Source organism: Diorhabda carinulata, chromosome 2 (genome assembly GCF_026250575.1).
Source record: "Diorhabda carinulata isolate Delta chromosome 2, icDioCari1.1, whole genome shotgun sequence".
NCBI lineage: Eukaryota > Metazoa > Arthropoda > Insecta > Coleoptera > Chrysomelidae > Diorhabda > Diorhabda carinulata.
The window spans coordinates 32828593-32854936 of record NC_079461.1 but is presented as its reverse complement, the minus strand read 5'-3'; the positions used below and the strand labels follow the sequence as shown (position 1 = coordinate 32854936).

The 26344-nt window shown below is 30.2% G+C and overlaps 6 protein-coding genes across 9 annotated transcripts; 2 read left to right on the top strand and 4 right to left on the bottom strand.

Moving 5' to 3' along the window:
* Positions 1-1104: 1104 nt before the first annotated feature.
* On the bottom strand, positions 1105-6155 carry LOC130903452 (uncharacterized). The gene is made up of 7 exons (XM_057815556.1): positions 5960-6155; positions 5841-5904; positions 5725-5789; positions 4757-5020; positions 4519-4687; positions 3815-4388; positions 1105-1578 (listed from the first exon to the last, which is right to left on the bottom strand). The coding sequence occupies exons 1-7, from the start codon at positions 6010-6012 to the stop codon at positions 1169-1171; spliced, it is 1599 nt and encodes a 532-aa protein (XP_057671539.1). The 5' UTR covers positions 6013-6155; the 3' UTR covers positions 1105-1168.
* Positions 6156-6212: 57 nt separating this feature from the next.
* LOC130890969 (phosphatidylinositol N-acetylglucosaminyltransferase subunit P-like) lies at positions 6213-7466 on the top strand. Of its 2 annotated transcripts, none has more exons than XM_057795436.1 (3): positions 6213-6359; positions 6648-6776; positions 6836-7466. In XM_057795436.1, the coding sequence occupies exons 1-3, from the start codon at positions 6337-6339 to the stop codon at positions 6963-6965; spliced, it is 282 nt and encodes a 93-aa protein (XP_057651419.1). In that variant the 5' UTR covers positions 6213-6336; the 3' UTR covers positions 6966-7466. The 2 variants fall into 2 exon arrangements, with proteins under 2 accessions (XP_057651419.1, XP_057651418.1); XM_057795435.1 differs by having other exon boundaries at positions 6245-6359.
* Positions 7467-8284: 818 nt separating this feature from the next.
* LOC130890968 (palmitoyltransferase app) lies at positions 8285-18393 on the bottom strand. Of its 2 annotated transcripts, none has more exons than XM_057795434.1 (10): positions 18138-18393; positions 17330-17508; positions 16408-16568; positions 15756-15940; positions 15580-15691; positions 15016-15170; positions 13263-13384; positions 12760-12856; positions 12465-12537; positions 8285-10740 (listed from the first exon to the last, which is right to left on the bottom strand). In XM_057795434.1, exons 2-10 carry the CDS (start codon positions 17482-17484, stop codon positions 10229-10231), a joined length of 1572 nt encoding a protein of 523 aa, XP_057651417.1. In that variant the 5' UTR covers positions 17485-17508; positions 18138-18393; the 3' UTR covers positions 8285-10228. The 2 variants fall into 2 exon arrangements, with proteins under 2 accessions (XP_057651417.1, XP_057651416.1); XM_057795433.1 differs by having other exon boundaries at positions 17330-17492; positions 18138-18368.
* Positions 18394-18839: 446 nt separating this feature from the next.
* Positions 18840-20635, bottom strand: LOC130890967 (transmembrane protein 242). 2 transcript variants are annotated; one of them, XM_057795430.1, is made up of 3 exons: positions 20500-20635; positions 20209-20447; positions 18840-20154 (listed from the first exon to the last, which is right to left on the bottom strand). In XM_057795430.1, the coding sequence occupies exons 1-3, from the start codon at positions 20558-20560 to the stop codon at positions 20017-20019; spliced, it is 438 nt and encodes a 145-aa protein (XP_057651413.1). In that variant the 5' UTR covers positions 20561-20635; the 3' UTR covers positions 18840-20016. The 2 variants fall into 2 exon arrangements, with proteins under 2 accessions (XP_057651413.1, XP_057651414.1); XM_057795431.1 differs by having other exon boundaries at positions 18840-19223; positions 20500-20625.
* Positions 20636-20861: 226 nt separating this feature from the next.
* On the top strand, positions 20862-21956 carry LOC130890966 (synaptobrevin homolog YKT6). Its single transcript, XM_057795429.1, has 3 exons — positions 20862-21266; positions 21321-21592; positions 21652-21956. The coding sequence occupies exons 1-3, from the start codon at positions 21077-21079 to the stop codon at positions 21784-21786; spliced, it is 597 nt and encodes a 198-aa protein (XP_057651412.1). The 5' UTR covers positions 20862-21076; the 3' UTR covers positions 21787-21956.
* Positions 21957-23504: 1548 nt separating this feature from the next.
* Positions 23505-26336, bottom strand: LOC130902946 (tRNA-dihydrouridine(47) synthase [NAD(P)(+)]-like). The gene is made up of 5 exons (XM_057815239.1): positions 25808-26336; positions 25197-25755; positions 24917-25145; positions 24244-24560; positions 23505-24140 (listed from the first exon to the last, which is right to left on the bottom strand). The coding sequence occupies exons 1-5, from the start codon at positions 25840-25842 to the stop codon at positions 23532-23534; spliced, it is 1749 nt and encodes a 582-aa protein (XP_057671222.1). The 5' UTR covers positions 25843-26336; the 3' UTR covers positions 23505-23531.
* Between the last annotated feature and the right edge of the window lie 8 nt (positions 26337-26344).

Here is a 26344-nt window from a genome sequence, read left to right as displayed (position 1 = left end):
ATCTTCATAAACAAATTCAATCATTTTTCTTCCAAGAAAGGCTACAACTATACTTGCTTATACACTAAGTGCAACACTGCCAGTCGAAAAAATACAACTATGCCACGTTTTTGGGACGAACTTTAATCTTTTTAACTCTAACAAATAACTTCACATACCACACAAAAACGTACGTAAAAAACATTTGCTTATTCCACGGAAGTTATTTCAAAATGGGCATCAGCTGATTTTGACCATTCGTTAGATTGCTCAATAGACAACCGGAGCGTGACTTTACGGCCGACATATTGTTTATTCAAAACAAAGTTTATGAAGTGATGTGTATTCTTTAAAGTTATTTAAAAAGTGTGTGATTAGTTTACTGTAGTATAAAATGGTTTTGAGTCAGAAGGTATTTTTTTGCAAAATTTTTCAAAGAAATTACGAAAAAATCAGTTCGTCGTCAACACAGTTAAAACTTTGTTTGGAAAGTGATCTCTGACCTGCGCTAACAATAGCTGTGTGTGATATCAACACTCCCGTAGTCTATTGACAGAAAATAAAAAAGGCTTAACAGCGAATGCTGATCTCTACCGACAGGTAGCAGTAGTGCGCGGTCTACAATCGTAGACCAACTGAATTATTTTGTAAATTAACTAGACATCTACACTCGATAACGAGCAAAACAACACTGAGGGTGTAAAATAATGCTTCTGAGAAGGGAGCCAAGCTCCTGTATTGGAAAGTCTGATTAAGAGGGGTCGTTCACGCGATTGGTTTGCTACAAACTAAGAAATTAATGTCGGCTCCAATAAGAGAAGCGCTGAAAGTGACCAATAATCAGGTTCGATCGTATTATGAATGGTAGAAAAGTAATTCGGATTACGTCTACTGTCATTTGGAGACAGGTGAAGTTATCTTAATTGAATAGCGATAAAGAACAGTAATGACGTTTTAGTTCTTATAACGGCTAAGGTGGCGCTGTTTTGGAAAATTTTAACTCACAATGAGTTAAAAAAAAAACGAGAGTATTGGTAAAGGGGTTTAACCGATGTAAGATTCGAAATGGATGCAACCGGACGAAAAAAATCCGTTTATCTTGTAAGGGGAACAAATAATACCACATTTAACCGAAAAACTAAACATTTTATTCACAAAAATCAAACAAAACTAAAAATATATTTCATTTTTAAAACTTCTTATATTTTATGCTTCTGGAGAAAAAGAATCTAAAATCATCAGGTCTTTTAAATTTTGGTGAGAGCGTTCTTAGAAAGTTGAATTTAATTTTAAATCTATTTAGACTAAAATTTGATGTATTACGCTCATCACCCTTATCGTAGTTGATTGACTTTTTGTTGATGTTGTAGAGTTCATCGTCGGATTCATAAAAACTTTTATATAAAGAAACATTTTTGTCATTTTTCCGATTTTTTCTTTCTACTTTGCTAGTACCATTAACACTTTTGTATGAAACAGTTCTTTCGGAATCTTCAGTTTTATAACTATTTATAGTTGAATCTTTTAACGTATTATAAACAGTTTCCGTCGTTCCGGATTCAACGCTTGAATCTGATTTTTGTAATGCACTGCATCCAACTATAACATATTAACGAGATAAATTATTTATAAAATGAGAAAAAATCGATGTTCAGAAGAGATACTATGGTAATTTACACTAATTTCTTCTATGTTTAAAATCAGCAGACACGGAGCAAGACACGTGGGAGAAATTGTATGCACGGTCAAAATATTGTTTGGCATTAATCGAGTTTCTTTCTAATGCATCAAGTAAACTTCTAAGCAAAACTAATATCCCTTTCCTCCTCCGCTTGACGGTCAATTCAAAATTAACAATAAAAAAGAATTTAATAAAAGTGCGATCGGCTGATCTGGTTGCTTGGTTGTTAACACAACACGACTCAGTTGCATATGCTCATTCCTTTCATCAATATATTGTAATTTTTCACAATATAAATGAATTTCGTATAACCCCTTTATATTAATTTTTATAATTTAATTATTTCTATGGCTCTTTTTTTATTTACGTTGGTGACATGAGAGACTCTTTTTTCCTTTGAGTTGTAATTGTACTACAGTTTATTTAAGAAAGGTATAGAGTAATAAAACCTCATTAGGTATGCAAAGGGACCACAGAGTGACCCAACTAATATTTAAGCCACTTTCATAGTTTGGCATTGATTTCATTGTAAAATTCTTTTTCTCTATTCTCTATTCACAAACACTGAAAATAGTGTGTCAAAGGCGTGTCGGTAGGATACTCGTAAAAAGGAAAGCCGAATCTGAAATAGGATTGGAATTAGGCAGAGGCACTAATAGAAGGTTAAACGGTACCTGTTGAACGCTACTACCTAAGTACCTGACCGACACCGAAATTGAGCCGAACTGGACGGAATTCCCCATTTTATTACTCTATAACTTTCTGAAATGGACTATAGTACGTAAAGACACGATTTCTCTCACCACCAGCACCAATCAACTTCACGTTGGTGTAATAAATACCCCTTGATCTCCAGGTCCCAGTAAATTTGGTTACAGTGGAGGGTTACCGTGGGTGGAAGTGGGAGGTTGCGGTGGGTGGTTGTGGGTGGCGGAAATGTGAGAAGATCTCGCAATTTCTGGAATGGTCTAGAAAGTTCTAAGACGTTGTCAACTATTAAAATCGATTTAGAATGTTCTAGAACGCTGAAGAAATTTCCCAAATGATCTGAAAACTTCAAAAATGAGTTCAGTTTATTATTATCGATTTAGAATGTTCGAGAAATTTTCCAAATAATCTGGTAAGTTCCAGAATGATTGCAATTTAATATGATCGATTTAAAATGTTCCAGAACGCTCTAGAAATTTCCGGAACGATCTGGAAACTTCAAAAAATTTATTATCATGAATTAGAGAACGTTCGAGAAAATTCTAGAAATTTCTAGAATATTCTGTGGATAGTAGAAATCCTTTATTGTGATACATTTTGCACACCTCATTTACCATGGAAATCTATATTATCAGCTTCTTCAGTTCGTACGAGGGGTGTTAAGCTGCTCTGATGAAACATAATAACGTCGAAACTAGTCAGTAGTTACAACTTCCTTGCAATTGAGAACCATTGGGGATGTTAATATCGACTAAAAGGTCCATTTACATCACGCTTTTCAGAGGGGTTGTAATTCAATATTCGTCGAGGCATTGGCCAGGAAAGTAGTTGTTATCCCTTTTGAAGAATGGCGGAATACATTTTCGAAATTACTATATATATATATATATATATATATATATATAAATTGTAAAGAAGTCTTTGCCAGCTATGTTATGAGGGGTTTCGTATTGGGAACGTGGCAATGAAACACCATTAAAAACCATCGAAAATCTATATTAACTATTTTCCAGACAATGGATATATAAGTATTGAAAAGCTCGGAAAATATATTGAAGTTAGTCCACTTTGGTGTTTCATTGCCACGTTCCCAATAAGAAACCGCTTATATATATTCTTGTTCAGGGGTTGTGTGTAAGGGGTTTAAACTGCATAATTACCGAAAATTTAAAAAGAAATGGCCATCAGACCTGATAGAAGATTAAAGAAGACTTTTGACTGGAGACGACCTCACCACGTCGCTGAAAGTTATTTCTTAATTCATCAGCCTATAGAATAAAATTTAACCGGATGTTAATATGAAAAAGATAATAAAAATATTTACGAGAAGAAAAAAAATTGTTGCCATGACTTATGCCTCAACCCTCGTATATGTCGTTAAAACAAACTTAAAAAATGAAATGTCACAAAGCAAATTATGTTGATTCCTAGTGGATGGTTACTTACCGAAATCCCCAGATCGTGAATATTTATCGCAAATTTCGTAATTATGTGCTTCAATCCTCTTAACAGTGTTAGCTACTTCTTGAACAACGTCGTTCCAATTCTTGTTACGATCATTCATTATATTACCGAAAAAATCCAATGTATTACAATGTTTACATTGTATATTTTCTTCAGTTTCGTTAATATTAATCAAACTACTTCGGAAAGACGAAATTTTACGTTCATTTAAATGATTAGTAAATGTTTTTAAAGAAACATCTTCGTCTTTAATAAAACTATCAATTAATTGAACACTTTTGTCAACATAGTTCGGTATCGAATCAAAGTTATTTTCTTCACTAATATCTGTTTGACACTCTACGTCTTTTAGATATTTTACGATAGTATATGGAACGTTATGAGTATCATGAGTATCGGGAAACCAATTTGTTTCGATGTATAAGTCTGTATCATGTTTTGGAAAGACATCACTTTTTACGTAATGAAAGGCGTTCGTGTTGTCGGTTCTTAGGTACTTCAAAATACGGTACCATCTGGTTATTATGTACATAAAAAGAGGAAACATGTTTTCATCCTGTAAAAAATTGAACTGTAAAGGATTTGATCTGATAATTTTTGTTAATTTCAAAAAATACTGAAAGAATCAAAAAGATAGTAATCAGTGGTGGATTTTTATGGGTAAACTTGATAGTTTCATCACTTACTTTAATTTTATGTCCAGGTTGAAAGGGTCGGACGAATACCGCATCGCAATAATATTTAGCAAGGTCCTTCAAACTTGTTTTACAACATTTCTTTTTAGAAATATTTCTTATAAACATAACTAAAATGTTCAACAACGAAAGATGTTCTTGGGGTAAGTTATTCAAGGCACTGAAACAAAATGGGATTTGGAAAAATGAAAATGAAGGAGACTTAGTTCCCTGATTCCAAAATACTCACCTAGCAATTGTATACAGTAACTTATATTCTCTTTCTGTCAAGTTGTACTGTGAAACATGTTTGATTTGTTGAGACAACTCTTTCCAAGGGAATTTTTGATTGCATGTAACTGCTGGAAATAACGGTATCGGCAATAAACCTAAAAAGTGTCTTATTATCCAGAAAAACGCGCCAGGCGATGAATATTGTGAATTTATTACAGGTTGTCTTGCATAAATAATTCTCTGTTTCAACTCCAAACAAGTGCTTAAACAACATTCTTTCCTAAAAAAAATTTCATACATACATCCACTACAGTTAAATCAGTTTTTTCTATATCTGAAGTTGTGGAATTATATCGGATTTAGTTCTCATATTAACCACTAGATAGCACTAGTTAGGTTAGTTTTTAGCAGCTAATCACAAAGAAATTGAAATTCGTTGTAATACGACCCTGTATACGTTGCGTTAGCAGTGACGTCATATTTCCGTTTTTAAACAAAAACCTTCTTTACAGTTGAATTTCTAGAGATGAATGGACCTTTTGCGATTATTTTGTTTTAATTGCATATTTAACTAGAAAAACCTTGTTTTGTTAAGCAATTTTTTTTCCAAAATAGTTTCTCTTGTGAATTTATGAGTATAAATGTATATCGAATCAAAATAGTTATTTTGAGGTTAAGTTGTTTCAAACTTGGACATATTTGGTATTTTATAAGTGTGTATATGAAATAAATTTATCATTTTATATGGCTGATGATCATTATTTTTCTAATTACCTTAAACCTCTTTATTTGATTAATTGAATGAAATCTAGTACACTTATTCTATTACACTTTTTACTAAATTCGATCCAGTCACAGTGCTCCGTTGTATTAGAGACAGTTTATTTCATTATTTAATAAAACTCATTAACATTAGTGCTATAATAACTTTTAAAAATAATATATTTGAGTAAAAAAATGTTAAAATTAACAGATTGTACTCACTGTAAAGTTTCTCTAATGCTCAAGTGACTTTCTAAACACAAATCAAAAGCTTGTTGGAATATGAACTGAAAGAAATAGAGTTTTAAAAGATGTTCACGAATTATTAAAACTGTTACCCTTAGTCTTGGATGAATCCCACCGTTTGTGAAAATATCTTCTAATGGAACCGCAAAGTCGAATCTATAATCGAGGAACAAGTAAAACATAAATTATAACTTTGTTGTAATAACATTACCTTTTATTCATCGTAGAGTAATTTGGGCTTAATGACATATTTATTAAAAACATTTATTGAATATTATACAAAATAGTTTAATTCAATTGACATTTTCAGTAGAATCAGCTGAATTTTACTGGTGGAATATTAGAAAAACTTTTGTTTACAATTTTTTTTGTAATCTGTTGTCAATTATTATACCGCCAAATTTTCCATCAAAAGTGTAATATGTGTTGCCTGGACACTGCCATCAAATTAAGTATTCAATTTTAAAAAAGAAGAATTATTAAGGTTATTTCTTCTGACTATTTATTTTCCATTGTGATTATTTTATATATTTTCTATTGTGACTATTCTTTTTTTACTCCAAGTTGTTAATAGCGTATATAAATGAGATGAGTGAGAATCAGTATAAAATGTAAGTACTACGAAAATATTTTGATAAGGCGGCCAACTTTATGTTAATGTGGAATTTTCTTGGTGGTGCATTTAGAACTCATGTAGAAATGTACCACGACTTTATATACGCTTCTACTTATCATATTGAAATTCGTTATAAAAATTTCATCAAAATTGGTATACTAACTATAGATAAACATGCATTACACATTAGCTGATCATGATTAGGAATTACATGATGATTCTGCAGAATGTAGAACAGTTGGTCGTCTTAATAGTGAATTTTAAAAACAAAAATCATTTTTAGTGAAATTGAAATACCTTTCGAGACAAAAAGACTTGCAGAAATTGCTTATAATGTGTTAGAAGTTGACAAAGAACCAAAAAGAAGTGGAGTTACTAAAATTTTATACCAGAAAGACACCATTTTAATAGCGTGAGCTTTTTTACTTGAAGACCATTTTTGAAATCATATCTAACTACAGATTGTTTTAGGAACTTTTCAGCTAAATTGGCAAAACAATTAAGGGTAGCTTTAACCAATTTTTTTGAAAAACTTGACCTAATATCTGGAACAATTGAAATGTTAGGACCACCGGTTAGCAAAGAGTACAATCACTATTAAATAAATGCCTGAACACACCCCAACCCCAACTCCCAGTAGAGCCGTCTATGGATTTGTTATGTACCTATCCTTTAGGATATTTTTCATTATATATCTTATTTGGGCTGTCGTACCGGAAAGCTATTTTAGATTAATGGGAATAACATTTCTACCTCAAAGACATTGGGCTATAACTGTACCAATTTATTTACTTACAGTGCTCACCATAGTTGCTTTTGTTATTTATCCTAGTTTAGGACTGTGTATGACACCAGCTATAGATGATATAAGGACTATCAGGGATGAAATTGGGGGTAAAAGAAGAAAAAATGGTATTAGTTTAAGAGATACAAAAAAGGATTCTAGTTGTATATGTAAAGATAAGGGTAATTGTTGCAAAGAATTGTATGAAAGTATTCAACATACTTTTGCCAATAATGCTATTCCAGTGTTGAGAGATTTAGATATTTCAGATGTATCAGAACTGTTGTATTTGGATAATAAAATGAATTGTTAATGTTATATGAATTTAACTTTATCATAATTTCCAAGCCATCAATCGGCCCTAAATAAAACACATAATTGGAAACTTTAGGGGGCATATTATTTGGATAATAGATTATTTGTCAGGCACTTAGGTTTAAGAACAACAAACTACTAAATTGCTCTATAGGTTTTATAAACCATTTTATACAAAATGTAAATAAATAGTACAGATTTGTTGTGCTGTTTCACATCTTTCAACACATTACTGATAAAACGATCCAAACAATTGAGGATTACAAGAAATTGTAGTAAATCAATTCAACGACTAGTCATTTTTTTTCGACAAAGTTGAAGTTCTAGAGATATATTAACAGTTTCTCTAAGGCACCATCACTTTTTCAGATTTTCTAACAATATAAGAGTTCATAAGTTGAAAATTTGCACAATAGGATAGGGGACATATTTGTTGAAGTTGTACGGTATATTAAAATCACAAGTCGCTCAAGGTACAAACACTTAATCAGGTTTGTTTCCAAATCAATACAGGAGTTCGGAAGTTCCAATGCTTTGGCAGTTTGTAAATCTGCTTCATATTGCAGTGGAACTGGCTTCAATAAGAACAATTTTTTAGAAAGGAAAATCTGAATTCCCGAACTGTTTTATAGATTCTCTGGATGAACTGCAAAATGAAAAGCAACAAACTAAGAACCGAATAATTAATATAAGAAAACGAAAAGTAAATGAACTGAATGTGAGTAAATTTACTTAGAAATTCACATTTGATAACTGAAATGTAGATTCCATTGTTCAGATTTCTATTGTTTGACGGTGTATTCAGTATAAATAAAAATATGTTTATTAAACAACAATTTTATTAATATCAATAATATATTTCAGTAATTTTGTAGCAATACTTAACAGCAAATTGAAAAACAAAGCACATATATTCATGTTTGTAACAGTTTCAAATATATACAAATTAGAATACTCATTTAAACATACAGGGTGTGGCATCATAACTTCTTTAACATGCGCTAGTAACGGGTTTATCATTTGTCTAGACATAATTCGGTCGCTACGGAACAGTTTTATCTATTAAAGAGTTAAAGTTATATGCGGCAAGTATGTAAGAAAAACTTTATGTACCTACATTAGAAGAAAATTTGTTTAAAAAACAAAATTATGCTATCGCACCCCGTATTAGTGAACATTTAAGGTTATTTTGTAAATTAATATACAAAAATAAATATTTTTTAACACAAAGGTATAGATATAATTTTATTAAGAATCAACCTTCAATTTACTTAGACTTAGGGTGAAATAAATACAAAATTGCAAACCGAATAGTAGTTTCATAAACGAAATTGTTGATTATAAATTAATTAATTAAAACAGAGTTTAATATGGTTCATGATATAAAATGCAGACAGAAAATATTAAAAAGGAAAAAAGTTACAAAACTGGAAGACTTGTGGGAAACGTCATCAGGAAATTTTGGGTTACATTGCATCTATACTTCAAAAAAGTGAAGTTAAGGTTTTGCAGTATTTCTAATCAAACATGGAGTTGGTAATATCACGGTTTATTTAATTTCAAAATATCTGGAAAACTAAAAGATTTCACTATATTTAGTGAAACAAATATCCCGAAAAATGCATTTAAGTTAGTTTTGAACTCGTTCATGGTACAAATAATTGAATGGCTTTGTCAAAGATCTCTTCTTCTCTGTTTTCATTGAATATGTAGCAAAAAGCAGTTCTCTCCACATATTTGTATCTTCCATTTGAGGAAAAAAATTGATTCTTAAGAAAATGAAAACAATGTTGAAAAGAAAGAATACATGGTTCAGAACCTCCGTAATATCTGGTGAAATAAGCTGCTCTCCAATTGTATTGAATTCGTTTTGTATAGATGATGATGTGAACATTGATTTTATCGTTTTTTTCTCTAATAAAAAAACGTGATCATGATGTGATCAGATTCCCTTTTATACATCATCCCTCACATTTTTTTCACATTTACTTTCGTTTAAATAAAACTACTAATCGGTTGTAATAATTTGTTATATAAAATCTTTTTAATGTATAGATATTATTTTAAACCTATACACAAATTAAATATGTAAAATGAAGTAGGTCAGTTTAGAGTTTCATTATTTAAATGCTATAGTTATACAATTTTTTTTATCATTTGAATATATGGCAAACTTTTAAAAATTATTTAAAATAATTCGAAATGCCTTTAAAATATCACTAATTCGACTATAACAGTCATAAGCAGGAGGAAGAGTAACTTAAGAGAGGTAGGTGTTCAACAATGGAAAGTTTGAGCTTAAAATGATCTTGCAGTTTGTATAAAAAAAAGTAAATATACATAAAGGGATTATGACTGTAATTTAATATAAATATTTTCAATAGTGGCAAGATGTAAATAATTGAAATTCTGTATTGGCAAAAAGGTTAAGTACAAAGACATTCAAAATATTCCCAAAAATGTTTTAATGATGAATTATTATAAAAATACTATTATGGTGCATCTACAGCATTGCGAAACAGGAATATCGATGAAAAATCATTAGTGTTAAAATCAATAAATCATTATTAAATTGTTCTACTAGATTTCAACATTATATAACCGAATAAAATTTTTTAAAAGTCAGTTTACTGATATACTAAAACGTCTTTGTACTTAAAAATGTATCCCGATAAAGAACCCAGCCACTTAGATATTGGTCATATATTTTATGATACAAATATATAAAAAGGTTGTCTCAAACGTGAATTGATAATGTACATTCTCTAAACATCGATTTTCATAAGTCCTGCTTGACTATTCGTACCCAAACTAGATCCATCCAATGAATCTAAATCTAAAGCACTTTCAATCATAGTCGTATCTTGTAACAACCTCAGTCTACTCACACTAAATAAACTGTTCTCCTTTTCTTGAGCTGTCATGTCGTTATCGAGTCGCATATCGTTTAAACGACTCTTGTCGTTGATATTGGCCAACATGTGACCTTCCCTCAATATCACAGGATCTAAATGGAGATCTTCCACGGTAAGTGCGATGTCTTTTTCTTTCGAAGAAGATTTGGCGTTGATGTTATCGATACAAGTTTGAGATTTGTTCAATAGCGACGATGTGTGTATCGGTGTGATGTTGTTGTAGACGGGTGAATGGTTTAAACTGGTTTGGGATTTGTATTGTTGAAGGGGTTCTTCGTGAGATCGTAAATGTACGGTCGCGGGCACCACAGCTAGAGGCTGTTCGCTGGATACTAAGTGGGTTATGCTACCAGTGTTACTTTCTGAAACACAAAATATAAAAATAATGCGTGACGTTATTTTATTTTTGAATTAATATCACAACGTTAGCGGAATAGTAGATAATTTTATAAAACTATTACTCTTTGCATATAAAGTGTCAAAACTTACCAGTATCAGCATCAGAAAATAAATCTCCGCCAACGAAACGTAAGCAAAAATCAAATATTTTGTAATATATTATAGACATCAAATTAAATAACAAAAAGGAAACATATTCGGTCGAATAAAGCACCCGAGATCACAAAACGTTTCATCATATTGCATTTTTTAAATTAATAAAAATATATTGCATATACATTTATATTTTATAACATTTCCTTAAAATGTATCTTGTAATTTAAAAAAGTATTGTCCATGTCGAGCTAACCTGTCCAAAAAATATTAGATAGACAAAATACGCTTTGAGAAAATAATATCAACTCCATCTTGAATCTACTACAACATGAAAATAGTTTTTTTAACATCCAATTATATAAATGAAATATATTGAATCAATAGAAGAAAAATTTCCACAAACATAATGAATTTGTCAATTTTTTTACCAACAACTGATAGAAATGAAAACGGAACCAGTTAAGAAGACAACATTATCCAAAACCGTATCTAGATACTAATTTTGATATTTCTAAAAAAATTCAAGACAAATCATACTATTTCTGTTCATTTTGGTAACCAAAGTATTGAAACACATCAGGAGGTACTACATTTTGTAATTTTTCTAAATTATAATGTCAACTTCCGTCCTCTTATTTATTCTTCTACCAAACACTGCCCATACAGCTAATTTGAGTCACTAGAATATTCTCCAAGTTTGTACAGAATAATTATAGAACACTCTAGAATATTTGATAACTATGTAATCGTAGAGACAAAAGCCTAGTTACATGGGAAAGAAGAATAACCTAACTTCATTACAATACAAAATATTTTATCGATTTTCTTTTGATACTAAAATGAAATAATTAAATATAAATATAGAAAGATTCAATATAAACAGGTATATTATAGGAATAACTATGCATTTATGGTTAGGTAAGAAAAATTCTAAGACCAAAATTAGTAGATACAGCACGTAGGGTGATATTCGGAATCATTGCAAACCAGAAATATTTTTATCAAGTTTCTTAGTTTAAGACACAAATAATTTTATTACTACTTTTTATGAAAATATAAGGTGTTAAACCAGTTTTGAATTATACTGAATATCAAGGCGGTTAATTATACCTATCTTGTATATACATCTGATTAAAATCCGGCATAGGAAAATTCTCAACCCTTAAATTATGTGTTAAACTTCTTTCGCTATTAATCCTCACCACACAAAATTCATTGGTGGCATTTACATTTTCATAAACACAACTACTTTTAGGCCTCGGTCGTCGCCCGTGCCTCTGTTCCACCCTCCTCACTACATTCACGTTGTAACCTCTATCGGGAGGTGTATAATGATCCGATGATCCCCTTTGTACGATAACACCATATTTCACGAAATTATTGTTGGGATTGTAGGTGTAATCGGGAATAGATTTCAATTGGGGTAAGGATCGGCTGTTTTTGAACGTTTCAAGGTGAATATGGGTTTCGGGTAATTCATACTGTGAATATTGTGATGGATAAGATGGTAGAATTTTTTGGTTGGCACAATTTTTGGACGGAATAATTTGTTGGGCGCGATACAAGCGTTTTTTGAAGGGACTGTACATACCGGTGTTTTCTGTCGTTTGTCGATAGATGCCAGGCATTTCTGAAAGGTCCGGCGTCATTTGCTGAGAACCATTCTGGAAAAAAAATTGTTAAATTTTATCAATTTCTATTAATTAACCAAACAGTTAATGCAATAGATGGAAAAAGTTTGTTGAAACATTTGTCAAAGAGTATATTTTGGTATTTTCTAAAATAAAATAAAAGGTTTTCGAACTACAGGTCATAAAACCAGGTATAGGTTTATGTATAGAATGAACCTAACCTAAAACGTCTAAAGAATGTATTGATTTGGTTACCTGAATGGGCATTCCATATTTTTTCAATGGTAACGTTGGTGCATTCGTTACGGTTCTGCTATTTTCATAACGATAACTCTCTGTTACGACTCCTCTTCTAAAACAGCCTCGATTTAAATCAAATCAATCAAAAAAATAAACACTGATTCATAACTATGCATCATTCAATTAAACCCTAGTAAAATAGTTATTATAAACAGAACAACTTGGGTTATATAATTAGAGATAGTCAAAATAATATTTGTTATGAACAAAATGATCATTTTAGATATTGAAAGTAAATTTGAGTGAAAATAATGAAAATTCATTAAAAAATTAAAAACGAGAATATGATGAACAATAAAAACAAGATTCTCTTTTAGAATTAAAATATAACATTTAAAAATAAATCAAAACAGTTTTGTTGTCCCAAGCAAATACTATTTATTATTTGCATTTATACAAAAAATTGTTGTTGGACAACAAACATGTTTTTTTTTCAAAAAAAAAAATTGACCGAATACCTGTCAATCAAAGAAGGTGTTAATGGACCACACAATATGTGGAAACAGTTTAAGCAAACATTGCCCTCTGAATAAGGATTGAAGTTTTCTTGTCCTCTTTTACTTGTAAAAGAACCTTTGATCTGAAAAAGAAAATTGACTCAACAAAAATATAAATAGAAGATAAAAATATACACAAGTTTATTGAAGATAACAATTTTTTTGTTTGAAATTAATGCAGAGGTTAGTGAATTTATTTAATTCAATTCAAATAATGAAAAATTATTTAACATCAAGTTTGATAGAAACTGTGCTAGAAAATGGATTTGATTCACTGATTAAGATATCTATTTCATTTAAAAATGTTATTATACGATTCGAGATGTTGTATATAGACTGTATTTTGCTGACAACTGTCCACCGGATCTCTCCGGAACAGAAAATGAACATGTAAATGGTTATAAAAAAATATAATTAAAATATTCAACAATCAAAAGTTATCAGGTTCACTTAAGGTAATGCTCAATGGGTAATTAACACTGCGAATCAATTGCACTAACTATCAACTACAACTAATGAAGATACTTAATAATATGCAAGATATTGATAATTGGTGGCAATCAACTCAACCAGTCTCACTTGCTCAACTACTATCTACGTCATCTAAACCACATTATCTGTTTTAAAATAAAAAACTGGCTCTAATTAAATACTAACTAAATACTTACGGACTCAAGAAGATATATAAAAGAATAATGCAAAAAAATCTTACTGTGACAAGAATTAATTGAGAAGAATAATCTTTTAGCATTCAATAGAATTTTCATAAAACTTAACACCGAAATAAACTAGATCAATAGTGAGAAGAGAAGAGTTAAACCTTTTGAGCTAGTGTATTGATAAGAAAAATAGCTTCAATTTCTGACTGGAAGGTACTGCCAGGAACATCTGAACAAATCACGAATGAACTATTTGAAATAAGATCATACAGCACCTCGCCTATGCAGCTTTTTAGGGAGAAAACTATGAGAACTTCAAGGTGAACCCGACATCTCAAACCACGTACCAAGTCAGAGAACATCGCTTACCTCCCCTTCACTCCCAATTTAAATATCTTGGGGGGCCTTGATAACTGAAGATAATGACGTGACAACAAGAATTACTACGAGGAACAGATGCTTCTGGGCAGTTCAGAGATCATTCAAGTTTAGAGGGCTCTCACGAAGGTCAAAGCTCACAATTTACTAGACAATAATCCGTCCCATAGATATGGATACGAGACATAGACCATGACAACGACAAGTTAACGAATTTTGATCCGCTGAGAACTTAAGATCCTACGAAAGATTTTTGGTCCTATTTGCGAGAACGGTGTGTGGAGGATCCGGGGGCGCGTCTGAGGTGGCTGGGACACGTGAAGGGGATGCTTTTTGATCAATACCATGTATGGAGTTCCTGGAGGATGGAGACTGAGAGGAAGGCCTTTGCTGGTTGGTGGACGTTGAGGCGAACCTGATCTAGCTAGGAGTTAGACGTTGGAGGTACCATGTTCAGGACAGAAAAGATTAACAGTCAATTGTTGAGAGTGGTTCTCAAAGGACCGTAGCGTCGATTAAAAAGAAAAAAAAGAAGAATAAAAAATGATTAAATTAAAAAAAAATTACTAATTAAACTTTAGAAATTAGTTTTTAGATTAGAGTTAGGTGTCTTTTAAATGATAAGACTTTTAAAACAGTGATCAAATATATCTTTTATGAAAAATCAACCAACTTACATCTTCGTTTGTGGTTTGGTTACTGGTTGTAAGGTAAGTATGAAATCCAGCAAGACCTAAAATGCTCCAAACGCTAAAAAAACACACGACTGCTACTATAACACTGGGCGGGGATTCTTTTACAGCATCCAAAAATTCACGATCGTCCTTGGTCACTAAAATTATAATAATTCACACAAATATATATTGGTATGTTCATATTGTACTGAAAGAAATATTAACAAGAAAAATAATAGAAGCTGGACACATTATTACAAACCAAGGGTAAGACCAAAAAAGATCTTTATATTTAATAAAGGGACTTGGGACAAAACAAATGAAAACTAGTACAAGAGGGGCCTAAATAAACCTGATGAAAAAAATATGTGTTTTTAATCATATTTTTAAACAAAAAAAAAATAATTAAAACCAGAAAATCTTGGTAATCAGTCAAAGGTACATGATGTAAGTAGTTTTGTACATCAAAAATAAATTCCTCTCCATTGTTTGATATGTGTAAGAAATAGAACAGAGCAATAAAAACAAATATTTTCTTTTTAAATAATGATTCCATTGCCTACTTACTTAAAATAAGATGTGCAACTGCACATGCGAATATAAATACTGCTAAAAATGCCAGAGAAACAATAAACATATAAAAAAATCTATAATTTCTTCTACCGACACAATTCCCCACCTAAAAATTATATTTGACAATAGTAAATGAAGTAAAAAAACTTCTGTACAACTAAAATACTCACCCAAGGACAGTGATGATCAAATCTATCTACACAATTATCACATAAACTACAGTGTGATGCTCTAGGCGGCCTGAATATTTTACAGGTAAAACAATATTTCAATTTAATGGTTTGTCCTTTTATTAGTACTTCTTTTGTCCTAGGAGGTGGTCTATAGGTAGGACTATTGGCCGAATTTGTTACTTCTGTAAAATAAACATGAAAAAACTGTTGGCATAGTGGTAGCTGAAGTAAGTTTTTCAGGATTTTCATCAAAATATAATTATATATCAATGTATATCTTTAAATTCTTGATCCTATGCCTCTTCTAATAGAAAATCAGTTTAAAATAACAGGTAAAAATTGTTTATCAAAAGACACCTAAATTCACCACAAAGAAAATTCAAGTCAAGTTTTATTTTTCTAGTCATATGTTACAATCTATTTTGAACAAAAGTAGTACTGATAACTTCACTACTAACAAATTACCCTGAGGTCTGTTCACTTTTTTTGATATTGATATTCATGGGAATATGAGTACATAATCAGTAAACAGGTAATTGTAATGTCATTACTTAATAATCATTATTAAACAAAATGCTTACAATGCTAGTTTTAAGTATAAAATAATGGCAACTCTTGTACTATATGCAAATGCTACTGTTTTACATACCAATTTGTTTTTCAACATACGCTGCCTCTTCTGACGATGCCCTGGGTATGATACCAGGGTCAGAAAGACTTGTACGTAGTAAGGAAGACATGGTAAATAAAAATAGCAACACTCCAATAATAGGAATAGCTATTGTTACATTCTCTGCTAAATATTTACAGCTGAAAAGGAAGTTTCAGTTTTATAATGATTTCTTTAAAAATTTTAGTTTAAAAAGTTTAAAAATAAACTTTTTAACAATTGTGATCATTTGTATTTTGTTGATAAATTTGTAACCAGGGTATCTAGTAAAAATTGAATATCAAATTCCCGTCTTTCTCCTGGTTTTTCTAGGTTAGTTGTCACATTTTCTCAGTTGAAATTTCGTGAATTTACTACACTTTTATTATGATGAATATTTATTTTATAAAATACAAGTATAATAGAACAACCAAGTTATTTTCTCAATTTATTCTTGCTCAACTGTTGTAAGCTGTTTTTAAGTCTTCAAGAATTTTTCCTCTTCTGTTTCCAATTTTTCTAGTTTCCTCTTTTCAGTTTATTTTGTGATTTTTTGACTTTTTGTGCTTGCCAGTTTTATTGGGATTAAGGAAACTTATTGCTTTAGTTAACTTTAATGCTAAGAGATATTTTCCCAAAGTTTGGAAACCACACATCAAACAGTTTCTACAATCCTTGAGAAAGATCAAAATGTCCTTATCTTTGACTCCAATACATTTTTCAAAGCCCTTCTTGTGGTATACTCTAAATTGATATCTTTCACTTTTCTGAGGTTGCAGAATAAAACATTAGAATCTTTTTTGAAAATGTCCACCTCATTTATTCAGAAACAAAATTAGGTCTTCATGAAGAAATGGAGTCAATCACTTTGAAAATTTTTAAGTTATGACTGTAGTGTGGCAATTAGCTATATTATACTTACTCAAAAATGAAAAACAACATGCTGGTAAATGTTATTAAACAGAGGGTCAATAAAAATACTCCAGAATGTGGTGCAGTCATTAGCCTCCCATTGCAATAAAATCTATTTCTACCTTGAAATATTTCCCATTTTCTTGTTATCTCTTCTCTAGCCATATCTATAACTTTTGTTTAAACTATCTGTAAATAAAAGTGTTACTATTGGTGTTTCTGATTTTTTTAATAAATTGATATATTTTTATGCATTATGAGATTACCAAAATATACTGAACTCTAAATATTACACACTGAAAATAATATTCTTATATCTAATTAAGCAATTTTTATATTGAGTAATAAGTTCCCATGATAAAATTTATTGAATGGATATTTCTAAATATGATTTTGTTTTCATGGCAACTCATTGTTTTTAAAATTAGATTAAATCTTGATTAGGAGGAACAGATAAGCAAATTAAATAATTATGAAATGTGTTATATGTAAGTTTCAATAAACTGAACTCAGAAAGTTTATTTTGATATAAATTACAAAGTAATTATCCGGAATTTCAAGGATTTAAATTGGGTAAGACAGTAAGATCAACACATTAACCATAAGGCATGTGGTCACCAGACTCCAAAAACGATATTTTTAGAATTTTAAATAATATAAAAATGAGTGGATACTTTTTTTTCCATATTACAAATCTTAAAAATAAATAATCCCGGAATGTGTAACATATCAAATATAACAGTTTCAAGAATAATTTCTGCAACTTTTTTCGTTAGTTCAATAATCTCGACAAACAATTAAATTGAAAACATACTTACAAACTAAATACAAAGGAAACTAGGAAACAATTCAACTCATATTTTAAGTGTAGTCCTTTTCATGTGTGCTACATGCCACTTCTATCATTATCAAACACAATTTAATATACTAGTGTATTTAGAAATCTGCATTTTATCTTTTTTTTTTACAAATAAACAAGAAATACTACAAAGTGGAGAACCATTAGCCACTCAACTATTTTGACAGCTGACATTAACTATTTGACATCCAGTGACCTCTCAGCTGTACCACACTAGTATTCAATTAACAAACACTTTTAATGCATATGATATAGTGACGTCTTTTAAATTTGAAAAAGTAATGAAAACTATTCTATTTAGATACACCTTGTCTAAGATATTTTATATATGCTCATTTTATATTATATAATAGAATACTTCTATGATTGCATTTTTCTTAGTCAACTTCATGTTATAATATTAGTGATAAGTATAATAAGATTAGATTTATTTTGATGTGAATTTGAAGATTCAAACAATGCTTGTCAAAAATATACAAAATATAGAAACAGAAAAAATATAAAACAAATCGATAAAAGTCAAATCAATATTTATTTTAAACCAGTCAATTACACTGTAATTCTACATAGGCAATTATGCCTGAGCGTAAGTCCGGTATTAAGGGGGTCCTCTAGTTTCTCTGCTTTTTCGGTAATTTTTTAAGGACAAACAATTGATATAATCAATCTTATTGTTTTTGTACAATCTTTAATAACATTTAAATAAGCTTTATAATTCAAAATATATAATAGAATAGTAGTTATAGTGGCTGGCAGGAAGACATCAAGTGAAAGAGATGTTTGATGGTAACTAAGATTGCGGCTGTTCTGGTTATCCAAAATCAAAAAACCAAACGGTATTTTAATTTTTATATTTATTACTAGCAATAGAACTAGAGTGAATTCTAAATTATGAAAATTGACTTTTTTATACAATTTTGAAAATTATATTTTTCGCTCGTAGAAAAAAAAACTATCGAAGCAATCATGATAATCCTAGTTCAATCGCTGGTTCATAGCATATTAAAGATGCAGTATATATTGAACAAGATCGGTCCAGTGGTTTCTGAAAAAATCTCATATTATAGCATTTAATACAATTCCTCCATTTGGCAAATTACATAAAAGATCGTTAATGTATAATACAAACACTTAAAATGATTTTATGATTTTCACTTTTTGTTTCATTGAGTTTTACTAATTGTTGTCTGTCAATAATTTTATTATTGAATATATTGTACTCTTTATAGGTGTTTCATGTTGCTACTTGGTAGTTATAAAGGTACTGTTAATTTTAAATTGATAAAAGCTTAGTAATTCTTGCTTGTTCAATACTATATTTACAAAACGTTTTCAAAGGTTACTCTTATTTGGCCTACTGGAGATTTGGAATATATTCCAGTTGTATGTTTGACCAAAAATATATTGAAGTAAAAATCATAAAATACACAATTTTCGTGATGAAATGAGGAATTTCTGCAGTTTTCTTCCCTTCAGTTCAGAAGAGTTTTGATCAACTTCAACCACCAAAGAAAGTTAAGCAACACTGTATTGGTAAGTCTTCTACTTGCTAAATGTCTTCTCCTCGTGATTATATCAAAACTTTTGAATTTTTTTAGAGAAATTCCTCAGATATTTATTTTTTTCCTTCCCAACATTTCTTGATTTAGTTTCCTATAGCTTTTTATTTTGTATTCATCAGTACATGTTGAAAAAATCTTTACATTTTATAATTTTCAATATCTAATATCGAAATAAAAACAAAATAACAAACTTTATTCTGCATTTTATAAAAAATTCAAAATTACATTTACTTAAGGCAAAACAGAATCAGTTTCTACATTAATTGTTGTCTCCTATTAATCTCTAGCACCTTTTTGTTGCTGTAAATATTCCAGTAAGTCATTTAAGCCAGTAAATTCAGTTCTTCCCTGTGGTGGATTATTTTTGGGAATGCTTGGAAGTACTGAACCAACTTTGTACCGAAAATCTTTAATCTAAATAAAGCAGTACAAATTAAAACATTTCAAAATTTGGAAATGCATTCTTACGTCAGTTGCTCCAGATAATTTCCAAATACTATAGAATAGAACTCCGCATCCAACAAATGCGTATAGTGTTCCCCATCCAAGAGCTCTTAATGCTAAGGAAGCACCTGTTTCAGATAATTCCTTTGAAGGTGTCATGCCAATTCCAAAATATTTTGGGTCTTGTTTTTTAGCAGATGCCAATGTTGCTCCAAAGCCTATTAATGCCGAAATTCCGGAGACGCCAGATAAGAAAATCGCAGCTAGAACAATTTTTTCCCAATAAACGTGAATTGACAAAATTGTATTGCTTACCTTTAACTTTGAACTCTTTATCTTTTTCGTTGGAATTTCTAGTCTCATCTTCCACTGCCATAAATATATATTTAAAAATTAATTATAAAATAAATAAATTTTGGAGGTTAAAATCAAATATTTATTGATTTTCTTCTATTTTATGAGTGGTTTTAAACACACTGGAACTACTTTGTATTAAACTTTGTGAGATGTTATTTGGACTGAATTCTAAGATTTTCCTACATTGTTGATATTAAAATTATCAAACGAGGAAATATAAAGGTTTAACTTGCTTGTTAACATTTTTCTTCTATCCAAGACAACACCTCTATTTAATCGTAGTTCTAGATGTATTATATAAAAGAAGAAGAATGATGACGTGCAAAGTAGAGTAAGTGGGGATAATTGAAGTTTCGAGGGCTGGGAAAGTTTTATTGATATCATTTTTTATAAATAAATTTTTGATAGCATTTTATAAATTAAATTATTCAATTTTAGCTCAAAAATTTATGATTTGATAATAATTTATAATTTGTTATCCCTCAAAGTAGTTTATAGTTATGCAATTGGATAGCTAAAATAAACAGAAAAAACAATGGTGAAGGTTTATTGTATTAGTGTTTTATATAAAGGACCTTCAAATGCAAAATGGTTAAAATCCGCTTTCGATTTACAAAGTTTTAGCTTCTTTCAAAGAGGATCAGTTCAAGAGTTTATGTCATTTTTTTGTAAAACTATTGTTGAAAGAACTATACCAGCTTCCAGACAGACTGTTAAAGAAGGAGGTATCTTAACTATTCATTATTTAATTAATTAAAAACAAAATATATTTGTTGTAGAATATTTGTGTCATGTTTATGTGAGAGCAGACAATTTGGCTGGAGTTGTAGTAACAGATCACGAGTACCCATCTAGAGTATCACATACTTTAATCACAAAAATTTTGGACGAATTTCAAGCAAAATTTCCCGCAGCCAATTGGCCAGCTCTAGAAGAAAGAGATGTTGTATTTCCTCAATTAAATACTTATTTAGCCAAATACCAAAATCCTAGTGAAGCTGATGCTTTGACAAAAATACAAGAAGATTTAGATGAAACCAAAATTATACTGGTGAAATATTATAAAAATCATTCTTTACTATATATTTGAATAACTACAAAATGTTTCAGCACAATACCATACAAGCAGTATTAGAAAGAGGAGAAAAATTGGACGATCTAGTGAGTAAGTCTGAAGGTTTAAGTATACAGTCAAAAGCCTTCTATAAAACAGCAAAGAAAACAAACAGTTGTTGTAATTTTTAAGTAGTATTTATGTACATTCCTTTATAAATGTTTATATTTGTATTTATTATTGAAGTGTTATATATTGAGTAAAAGAAGCTTTACATGTATAATTGTGACTATAAGTGATGCATTTAGAACAGGGTGGAATGTTGTTGTTTATTATAAATATATGGTGTAATTTCTTGAAATTGTATTTAAGCTGTCCTAAATGTTTAATAACTTGATAAAAAAAATACAATAAAGAGATTTAACAACTTTACTTTGATTGAATTGGAAGAAAGGTACAAATTCATAAAAAATAAATGCAACTATTCTAATTTTAAATGAGATAAAATCAAATTTTCTTTATTCGATTTGCTAAATTCAGTACCTTTACCCATTTACTACAAACAAATCATCATGTTGTTTGTATGCTAGGACCAAGGGAAAGTTTCAGTGGTAAACTTACCCTCAGGCTCATGATTTTTTGCTTTGATAAACAACCTACAAAAAAATAATTGTAGGAAAGTGTATCAATTTTGGTTGTGGAAAACTAATTTCATTCTAGACCTGTGTCAATTTGAATATGTTGCACTCCAATGGTTTAGTAAAGTGGTTAGGTTAGGACTTCTGACCCATCAAAACTACCTATGACCAATAAGCCATTTATCATCAAAAATGTACAATCGGAATAAAAACTGTTTGAAAATTACAGATATTCAAAAGGTTGAAAAAATAATTGGAAAGGACAGGAAGAGTCATAAAAGCAGTTTTGAATTCTATCAAAATCAGCAAGAACTAGAATTTACACACAGTTATTCATCCAACAGTGCTCTACTGCTCTGAACTAGGGGTATTATCAAAAGAGACCACAAACAAAAGGGTAGTCTGGGAAAGGAGAATATTAAGAAAACATTTTAAAGGAGTTGAATCATGAAAGCATCTGGAGAAGAAGAACAAATAAGGAAATAAGACAATAGGCATGGCAAAGGACAACTGCAAATTCTGCTAGAGGGATATATAGAAAGAAGATCTACTCTGTAAATGTCTCATTTCAGCAAAAGCTTTAGGTACTTCAAAGGAGTAATGCTAACACTTTAGGAAGCAGTACAAAAAAAACCCCAAAAAATAGTTCCGCTGGGAGGAATTTGTGTATTTTGAATGCCGAACAAAAGTTGCAGAGTAAAGCACAAAATATCTTTTTAGGTATAGATACAGAATAATTGGAAAACGAAAATGACTTCCTGAACAATCTAATTTACTTTTAAAGTTTCATAGAAGGTATTCTTCTACTTATATGTTATGTTCAATTGTTGCAACATCTAGAACACTTGAAAACAACTTTTAGTTAAAGGAAAGTTTGTTTTCACTATTATTGCCAGATCATTCAAATGATCTATAGTGTAAATATTGGTATTCCCAGTATCACAACTAAAATACAAATTTTTTAATTTGAATCAATAAAAATTAAAAATATAGTGTAATTAGAGGTACTTCCAGTTTTGTTAATTTATTATAAATTGAAATTTATTATAAATTATGAAGTAAAATATCTATTTAAAAGTATACAATAACTACCAGACCTACTTGGGTTTTTTCAATGACTTTTAATGCAATGGTGGCAATTACAGTCTACTTTCTTTTAAACAACTGTGGTACTCAAACGGTTTGGTTTTGAGAAATGCTGAAGGTAAACAAAAGTTGATCGATGATACGTAACCAACCTGATCAGTATGTGTGAAATAAAAACAAATAACTTTATAAAACAATTTATATTACAATAATCAACTGTAAGAATTGGCTTTGTGTTTAGGCAAGAAATGAAAATTATCTGGAACCGGTCCTAATAACATTTCACTAATTTTAATCCAGTCTGAAGCTGACGGAGATGCCATTAGAGTTTCCAGTTCGTCCCTACCCTTATACAGAGGTGGACGTTCATTAATTTTTTGTGGAGGGGTTTCTAACAAACCCACGGGAATGTATCTATATAAAAACGATAACCATTCCAACAAGAATCTACGAGTATTTTCAACACCACGATTATCAGAACCCCAATGTTCCAATCCATAATTTACATACTTTTTAATTATGTCAAATCTCTCGGAACTTGATATGTCCCATAATTTTTGTTCTTTAATTTCAGTAAAGATCCACGGTTTTATTAGGGCTCCTCTTCCTATCATAACTCCACATGTACTTGGTGCAGTTTGTCTTGCTTTGACATAGTCTTCATAACTCAATATGTCTCCGTTTCCAAACACTGGTAGTCCATCTACTGCTTTTGCCACTGTTTCTATGTATTCCCAATTCGCTGATTTTGTGTAACGCTGTTCTCTTGATCTACCGTGGATTGTTAAGAGGCTAGCCCCAAATTCTTTCAATTTTGGTGCCTAAAATTCAATTCATTTCAGAAATTTTATCCAAAAAGATAGTTGGTGATTTGGATATGCTTCAAAATAATAATAATAAACAAAAAAATTAATTAATACTTACCAAAATATGTGCTATATTTTCATTATTATATACACCCATCCTCATCTTGATGGTAAAAGGAACATCTAATATTGTACTAATGCTTCTAACACTAGATTCCAATACTTTTGTTCTTCGCATTAACCCACAACCAGCTCCAGATTTATAAACCATTTCGATTGGACAACCCATGTTTAGATCAACAAAATCAATATTCGTTTCATTTTGAAGAAGTTGTCCACATTTTGCAAGTAAGTGTGGATTATTGGCGCACAATTGTACACCAAATAAGTCTTCACTTTTGTGTCGTTTTAAAAGAGCCCACTCCTGAGGTGAGCCTAAAAAAATATATGTATAGCATCCATTAATGGAACTAACTACCATTAACAGTTACATTGACTGATTTTTTAAATTTAGTTCATATTCGAATCAAAGAACTAGATAGAAAGTGCTCTACGGAGTACTATTCTAAGTTTAGTTTATAATTAGGAATTTTCTAAAAACCACAAAAAAATAAGTTCACTGTTCAACATATTGACCACTCAAGTGGTACTCTGGAGTTGGAATCAATTGGACTGAATTTCTCACTGTACATTCCAGTGAAAGTTCACATTATTCAAGTAGCATTCCGGCACTGGTGGAATAACGTGAAGCAAGCTGAAAATATTTTTTCAATTCATCAACTATATATTACCTTGAAGTAGTGATGAACACATTGCCATCTCACCGCATGTAATATCGGCCCCAAATTCTTTACATATACGTCTAAATGGTAGATTACCCACAGTAGTTAAAGGACTCAAGTATAATTTGTCTTTCCAATCAATATTTTTCTTTTCTCTTTGTAAAACAGATATTATGTCTTCATCTGTTACAGCCCCACAAGTTTTTGTCTGGTCATCATTATTAATTTCTTTATCATTCTAAAACGTACAAAATTATATGTAAAGTTTATTTAATGTTTGAATTGGTACCTTCTTTAAATAATCTACATATTTTACACATTTTTCCGCCAAACTGAAATCATAAGTTCTTTTTCTAAGAGCTACTTGAACATCATGTTTAAGAATATTGTGTGTATATGGACCATTTGAGTTGTATAATAAAAATTTGTCTTGATCAACTTTATTTGTACCTTCACTATGATTAATGTGTTTATTACCAAACCTACAAGTTAATCCTCTGCTACATTTACCAGAAATTTCGTGATTGTAACATTGATCGCCAATATCTTTTGATTTTTTTTCTAAATATTTAGAAATATCATGTAGAAATTGACAATTATTTCTTTCGCATTTCGGAATTTCTTCTCCTTCTATTACATTTATTAATGTATTGCACAATTCTTCGCTTTTTTTCACCCTATAAGTTGGTCCTCGTGCTTTATTTTGACCTTTTAACTTATTTTTTGAGAATTTTTGTTTCTTTGAAGGGGGTTCCGAAATTTCTTTACTTGATTTTTCCATAGAATCCCTATCTTTTTCCGAAACATGATTTAAATTCAACTCTTTCTTTTGATCTGAAACTACGTACCTGAAAATTATTAGTAAAATAATTGGTATTACAGTTAAAAAGAATAATTTACTCGTGTTTTATTTTACAAGTACCACTGTTTGACATTGTATAAAGGTTTTGATTACTGTATTTTCGATTACTACAAGCCAGATTCTCATTAACTTCTAGTACAATTTATTCAAAATTGTCGGTAACAACCTAACAACTATACGTTAAAGCTATTTAAACTTTAAAATCCACGAGGTTATAGGTTATGTTTAGCCTATGACTTATAACGAAAGGGGATGTTTAAGTGAAACAGGTAGGCTAACCGGCTAACTACTAAAATTATTTTATTACTAAATTTTATGAGCCTTGGATTTCTAGAATCTACTTTCAACTAAGTTTAAAATAATTCACAATAACATTGATTTTATTAATTTATGTAAAAACCACACATTTCCTCCTCTTTAATATTATATTCGCATTTCCTAGAGAAAAACCTTATTTTTTTTAATGTAATATTTCAATCAACGACTATGACCAACGAAGTATTTTTGTTTTTATAAAAAATCGTTCAACCTAATTTTAAAAATGTCATTAGAGTTTGGTGAAAATTTACGTTAGG

Bases quoted from the DNA above. Each gene is read 5' to 3' on its own strand.
- LOC130890967 (XM_057795430.1), bottom strand. From the start codon at position 20,560: ATGGCAGTGGAAGATGAGACTAGAAATTCCAACGAAAAAGATAAAGAG. The intron at 20,448-20,499 runs GTAAGCAATACA...AAATTGTTCTAG, and splicing joins TAAAGAGTTCAAAGTTAAAG to CTGCGATTTTCTTATCTGGC. The intron at 20,155-20,208 runs GTAAGAATGCAT...TGCTTTATTTAG, and splicing joins AATTATCTGGAGCAACTGAC to ATTAAAGATTTTCGGTACAA.
- LOC130890966 (XM_057795429.1), top strand. From the start codon at position 21,077: ATGGTGAAGGTTTATTGTATTAGTGTTTTATATAAAGGACCTTCAAAT. The intron at 21,267-21,320 runs GTATCTTAACTA...TATTTGTTGTAG, and splicing joins ACAGACTGTTAAAGAAGGAG to AATATTTGTGTCATGTTTAT. The intron at 21,593-21,651 runs GTGAAATATTAT...AAAATGTTTCAG, and splicing joins ATGAAACCAAAATTATACTG to CACAATACCATACAAGCAGT.
- LOC130903452 (XM_057815556.1), bottom strand. From the start codon at position 6,012: ATGTTTTTAATAAATATGTCATTAAGCCCAAATTACTCTACGATGAAT. The intron at 5,790-5,840 runs GTAACAGTTTTA...TATTTCTTTCAG, and splicing joins GGATTCATCCAAGACTAAGG to TTCATATTCCAACAAGCTTT. The intron at 4,389-4,518 runs GTAAGTGATGAA...AATTTTTTACAG, and splicing joins AACCTGGACATAAAATTAAA to GATGAAAACATGTTTCCTCT.
- LOC130902946 (XM_057815239.1), bottom strand. From the start codon at position 25,842: ATGTCAAACAGTGGTACTTGTAAAATAAAACACGA. The intron at 25,756-25,807 runs GTAAATTATTCT...AATAATTTTCAG, and splicing joins ACTTGTAAAATAAAACACGA to GTACGTAGTTTCAGATCAAA. The intron at 25,146-25,196 runs GTACCAATTCAA...TGTACGTTTTAG, and splicing joins ATGTAGATTATTTAAAGAAG to AATGATAAAGAAATTAATAA.
- LOC130890969 (XM_057795435.1), top strand. From the start codon at position 6,970: ATGCCTGAACACACCCCAACCCCAACTCCCAGTAGAGCCGTCTATGGA.
- LOC130890968 (XM_057795434.1), bottom strand. From the start codon at position 17,484: ATGGCTAGAGAAGAGATAACAAGAAAATGGGAAATATTTCAAGGTAGA. The intron at 16,569-17,329 runs GTAAGTATAATA...CTTCCTTTTCAG, and splicing joins ATGTTGTTTTTCATTTTTGA to CTGTAAATATTTAGCAGAGA. The intron at 13,385-15,015 runs GTAAGTTGGTTG...TTTCTTTTTCAG, and splicing joins ACCAAACCACAAACGAAGAT to ATCAAAGGTTCTTTTACAAG.